The sequence below is a fragment of the Callorhinchus milii genome, unplaced genomic scaffold (genome assembly GCF_018977255.1).
Source record: "Callorhinchus milii isolate IMCB2004 unplaced genomic scaffold, IMCB_Cmil_1.0 Scaffold19, whole genome shotgun sequence".
Lineage (NCBI taxonomy): Eukaryota > Metazoa > Chordata > Chondrichthyes > Chimaeriformes > Callorhinchidae > Callorhinchus > Callorhinchus milii.
The window spans coordinates 4,031,339-4,037,372 of NW_024704760.1; the positions used below are offsets into that span (position 1 = coordinate 4,031,339).

The 6,034-nt window shown below is 42.9% G+C and overlaps 1 protein-coding gene across 1 annotated transcript; it reads right to left on the reverse strand.

Moving 5' to 3' along the window:
• Positions 1-228: 228 nt before the first annotated feature.
• On the reverse strand, positions 229-1,188 carry LOC103179178 (olfactory receptor class A-like protein 1). Its single transcript, XM_007894310.2, has one exon. It carries the CDS (start codon positions 1,186-1,188, stop codon positions 229-231), a length of 960 nt encoding a protein of 319 aa, XP_007892501.2.
• Positions 1,189-6,034: the final 4,846 nt, after the last annotated feature.

A 6,034-nucleotide genomic window follows, 5' to 3' on the forward strand; every position in this document is an offset into this window, starting at 1 on the left:
AGGGATTATTACCCCCGGAAAGCGATCCGTCAGTCGACTAACAACCAGGTTCCTACTTACTGCTAGGTAAACAGTGACGTGTGGAGTAAAGGAAACTTGCCTAAGATTTCGCCCCGGCCGGGAATCGAACCCGGGTCCTCTCGCCTGCGAGGCGAGCGCTCTAACCAGTACGCTACAGGAAGCCACAAGGAAAAAAGAGAGATGGGAAGGGTTTGATCCGTTGGCTTTTCAATTGTGGGAAGGAACAGTTTCCGAAGCTTCCATCTCCGGCTTTGCCTTTGTGCACTTCATCTTGTTCTGGATTTTCTTGTTGGACGCGATGATTACAATCGGGCTGACCGACGCGTACAGCGAGGAAAAGAAGACCCTTATGTCTGAGGTGACCGAGGTCTGCATGGTCTCAGCCACCGTCAAGGTGTAAACCCACATGATGTTATCAATGCCAAAGAAGAGGACGTACAACGTGACGAGGGTCAACACAGCCTTGGCCGCCCTGGTCTCGGCAGAGGACTTCTGACCTTTGCTGGAGCTCCTAAGGCCTTTGACTTGCTGGTGATGCTTGTAGAGGATCAGCAATATGTACGCGCTGGCGAGGATCATGAGGGCGATGGGGATGACGTCTCTGGAGGTCTGCAGGGCTCCGATGGCGATCTTCACAGCCCGTGAGGGGAACTTGACCAAGCAGTATTCGAGGTTCACGGCGAACTTCTTCCTGGTGGAGTTATTGCCCGAGGAGATGGAAAACAAGATGGCCGAGGTGCTGAGGCACATGTTGAGGAGCCACAGGAGGGCAAGGGCACCGGGGAGGCATCTGGGCGCCAGGCGTTTGGCGATGGACCACTTGGGGGTGGACGGAGCGAGCGTGATTCCCTGAAAGCCGCTCAGCAGGAAGGTCAGCCAGATGGACAGAGACCTGGTGGTCCTGTAGATGAATATGACGATCTTGCAGCCGTTATCGTCAAAGAGTTGCTCGAGTCCGAAGGCCGCCGTGGTCTCTGGGACGCATCTGACCAACACGACGGCGAGGTTCACCAAGGCCAGGTTGCCCACGATTTTATCGGCCGGGTGCAGTCTGCGATCGTGCTGCGCAATGTGCACAAAGGACGAGATGATGGTCAGATTACCTGGGATTCCGAGTACCGTTAAGAGGAGGTACAATGTACCTTTTATCGCACTCCTGCCTTCCATCACGCCCCACTCGCTCGTGCCTGTGCAACGGGTTGGGATGGGTTGTTTGTCTGGTGGATTTTTCCTCCGGGGCTGGTCTCGGATGCACAAAAATAAATCGTCACCTTGTTCAGAAGTTTGCCTGCAAAACACACAGTCACTACGCTTTACAGTGTATCAGGTGAAGCCTTCGAAGCGCTTTGAAAATGTCCTCCCGACGTGAGAAGCGCTACATCAAATGTAATTATTATTACTGTTGCAAATGGCGTTGTTCAGTACATCAATGGCAATCAGAACTCTTTGCAACTGTAAATCGATCCTGTTTTAATCTTTCGGCTTTTCTCTGTCGCTGATTCCGACTCCTGTTCTGGCTTTTTTTCTGAGTTTTAAATCTTGTCTGACATGTTTCTTGTGCTTCCCTCTTGCCCACGTTTCCACCCGCTGTTGAAGGCTCGTTGTTTTGGTGTCTAAGTTAATTCCAAAAATTGCATCTATGAGTAAGATCTTTTCTCCATCCGTACCTTGTGGTGACTTTCTACCTTTACTCTCTTTCTGCAGATAGTTTTAAACGCAAGTGTAGTCACAGCTCATGGAATAAAGGGGCAATTCTGGCACGTTAGATAGAAAGAATAAGTAGGAGATTATCATTCAGGCCGTCTAAACCTGTTCCACTAGTTTGCCAGATCATTTAATCCAGACGCCCAAAATATATAGTCAATTTACTTTACAGTATATTTTGTGAAACGCTTTGAGACGTCTCAAAGACGTGATAAGGCGCGATATCAAATGCAAGGATTATTATTATTATTATTTTTATTTTTTTTGCCACACCATCTCAAGATGGTTTTGGACCGTCTGAGTCTCATTTTTATTTCACTCTCTCTCTCTTCCTTCCCTGTTTTGATAGTCGTGGTTATCTCTTCAGTTCCCACTACACCACAAGAAATTATCATTTCACCCACTCTGGGAAGAAGCTGTAACGTTAATGAAACTAGTCATTTATTTCAACGTTTAAATCCTTTTTATTAAATGTAATTGTAGCGTTACTGAATTAAACCCCTCTGTATTTTTTACCTCCGAGAGATCTAAATTTGCGTACAGGTCCTAGTTTTAGATTTAGACGTGCTTAGAAAACATCTAATAAGTCTGAAACAAACAGGTTTTTCTTCAATGGATTTATATACCCGTTACTGCCAATTGCAGCAACATGAATTGCTTTATAAATCAAACATATTAATGAAGATAACTCTTACCATTATCTCAGTGTGTTGGATTGTGATCCAAGTGTTCTGCACCCACATATATATACTGTATAAACACATAGGGTATTCAATGACAATACACTTGAGAATAAGAACGCAAGGAAAAATAGCTGTGATTAAAATCGTTAAATAGATACCACAGGGAATGAGACCCTAGTAATTAGAACTGGATCACACACAAGACGACAAGACTGCCATTAATGGCGGGGAGCACATTAAATCAGAGGGAAATCAAATGGAGAAGCGTTAAATACAACAAACTCAAAGCATGTATTTGAATAGGATTCTCCCTCTTCACATCTGAACTCCACTAGTTTAAAACAATATTACATTCAACGGCACGGATCTCTTTGAAATGGTAGCCATGATATTTCTACAATCCATTGTGAATCTACATTTCATTAGTAATTACCACTAATAAAGCTTTCCAACGCCCAGGATTCAGTCATCTTGCTAGGTCGTCAACAAACAGCTAACATTGATCATACGCTTCATTGCTGTTTGTGGGTCATTGCTATGTGCAAATCGACTCTCCCATTTGCCTGCAAAACACACAATACACGTCTTATAGCGAATCCAGTGAAGCTCTTTGAGACATTCCGACGGTGTGATAAGGCGCTATATCACAAATAAAGATTTTTATCATTATCTCAGAAATTGAAAAACAGATTTGTTTCCAGGATTTATTTATAATCGGGACTTGCGCCAAGAAAAACTGATCTCCGAGTCTGTCAGAGATTGAGACAATACACCAGGCTTGCGCATGTTATCAACTCACTAATTGAAGTGTGTGGCATGCCTGCTCTAAACTGCGAGGTTTGTTCTCTACTGTAAATTCTGAGATTCAGGGAGAAAATAACCCAACGGTAATGTGCGTAGTGTGGATTTAGAAAGGTTAACCACGTGACAATTGCTTTGCTTGTACGTTCTTCTATATAAATTTCATACAGTCATGAATTAAAAAGGAAATCTGCTTTGCCCCCCCCCAAATGGTGATAACTGCTCTGAAGGCAGCCAATTACCTTTTAATGGTTGTGTGTAGCCCATGTAATTTGAGTCAATGGCATATGTTGCCATACTCAGCAGATGGATCTTAGTAAACTTGGCACCAGTGTGGAACTTGTTTTTTATTCAGCTCAAGTGTCCAATACATGTGGAAACCCACCACCGTATCCAACCCAAACAGAATTCCATGCGTTGCCACTCTGCTCCTCTTATCCCTAAAATCCAAAGCCACGAGTATGGTCCTAGCCAGAAAAGCAGCAGGATGCTTGTCACTGCAGTGCTCAGATTGGGAAGCTAAGCGGTGTTAGTTGGTTTAAACTCCAGCAGTTACCCCACCGCACACTCTGGGGTCCCCAAACCCTGGCTCTGGCTAAAACCTACTGGGATTAGGATGCGTGCCTTTGGGGAGAGTGTGTGCATTGCATTCTGACACACCACTGCAATTTTTATCTGTGCAATTTGTATGACCAAAGAAAGATTGATAAAGACCTTGCTTTCTGTTCTGCTGAATAGAGCATCAGTGGTCCAATGCAATAGTTCCTGCTCCCCCTTGATAAAACCAGCTTGGATCCATACTTAATCATTATACCATGGTTGTTGTAGCTGAGGAGGTTCAGTTACATGAGCACAAATGTATCCAAGGTCCTTTGTTTTTTTAATTAAATGCCAGGGTTGAAATGAACTCAAATACAAAACAGAATAATATTGTTCACGTGAAGGATTTTTGAAAGAAGTCACAGAAAGTGTTCACTGAGGTTTGTTCACACATCAAAAATATTCATTTACACTTTGACTCAAGCCATTTTAATATATTAATATTCTTCGGATTACCAGGATACTTGCATTGTCTGTGGTGCCCTCCTTCAGATGATACATTAAACCAAAGTACTGACTGACTTTCCCAATAAAGTCCCTCCTTTTTACAGTAAATCCTGTGAAATGCTTTGAGATATTTCGATAATGTGAATTAAATTAAATATCAAATGAAAGAGTTACTATTATGATTAATTCCTGACTGTTCAGCACCTTGGGACGTCCTCACGATGTGAAAGGCACAATACAAATGTAATTTTGTCCTGTATTGTAATTCTGATAATTATTATTAGCATAACTGTGGATGAAGTGCTTGCATTTAACATCTCAAATGCAAGAGAAAATCATCTCTCAACCCACACAAACGTAGACACGCGCACACAATACAACAATGTTGGAGATCAAAGGGACGAACAAACATTTATTATTAATAATATTATTAAACACGGGTTTGCCTTCTGTAAAAAAAATCTTCATGCACGTGGGGCCTCATATTATTTCCAGATAGATCTCTCTTCAAGTCCATCGAACGCTTGCTTTTTAACAACAACAACAAAGTTACATTTGTATAGCACTTTTCACGACGGGAGGACATCCCAAGGCTCTGGACAGTCAGAGTTTCAGACCTGAGCTGGGGGTCGGGATCGGGGAGAGTGGAGGGCAGGGGGTTAAGCAGGTTGATCGAACGCACGGTCGAAGAGGGGTCTTGAAGGAAACAATAAAATAAAATAAACGCTCACATTATAACCAAAACAGGTAGGTTTAACCCTCCCATCTCCAACGCTATTTGAAAATGTCAAATTCCACATGACTGACTGTAGGAAATCAAAAATTACACTTCTCTTTGATGATAAAAGGCGGCATGATGAGATTTCTGCTCCACGCAGGACTAACAAGCCCAGACCTGGTGGTTCATTACCAGGGAACGGTGCTGGTATAAGTGATAGAGAGCAGTATTTGTGTTGTCTGCCTTTTATATTTGAACCTTGTGCCATCGTAACATTTCTAAGCGAGGGGAGCAGGCATCCATAATTTTTTTCAAATCAACTGTTCATATTAACTCTGAAGAAGTAAAAAACAGCGCAACGTTCGGAGAGGTTTTTTTTAAATCCGTGTTTTGTTTGATTTTTAACTCGTGATGTGGGCAAGTGAGGAGAGGAGGAGAAAGCAGGAGGAGTCCAGGGTTTAGGTTCAGTGTGAAACAAAATTGATTGTGCGTTTCATGGCTGTCTGTGGGTTGAATATTGCTGTGCGCAAATTGGCTGCTGCAACCACCTAGGAAAGGCAGTCACTACATTTTACTTCGAACCCTGTGAAGCGCTTTGAGATGTCCTCCCGATGTGAAAGGCGCTTCTGTACATCGAATGCACCATTATTATTATGAACCAAAAAAATCTACAGTCAATTCTATTTACATTATACGCTGTGAAGCGCTTTGAGATGTCTCGAAGACGTGATAAGTTGCTATATCAAATGCAAGGCTTATTATTATTATTGATTATTCCTTTCCACATCTCTCCCACCAGAATGAGGGCATTGGACGAGATCTGCAACCGACTAAACTGGTTCAAAAACCTGATAAAACGCAGCGCGATTGCAAACAGTTGGTTGTCGCCCAGCTTTGGGAATTGAACCCTTTAAACATCTGTGGTCGACTTCCAAACAACGGCATGAAGGGAGCGTTTTTTTTTTTGACTGCCTCTCTTTATAGTTGGCAAAGTATAAATATGTAATTCCCTCCTTTGTGAGCAATTCAATTGCCAATACGATTCACGCAGATTCCTCGA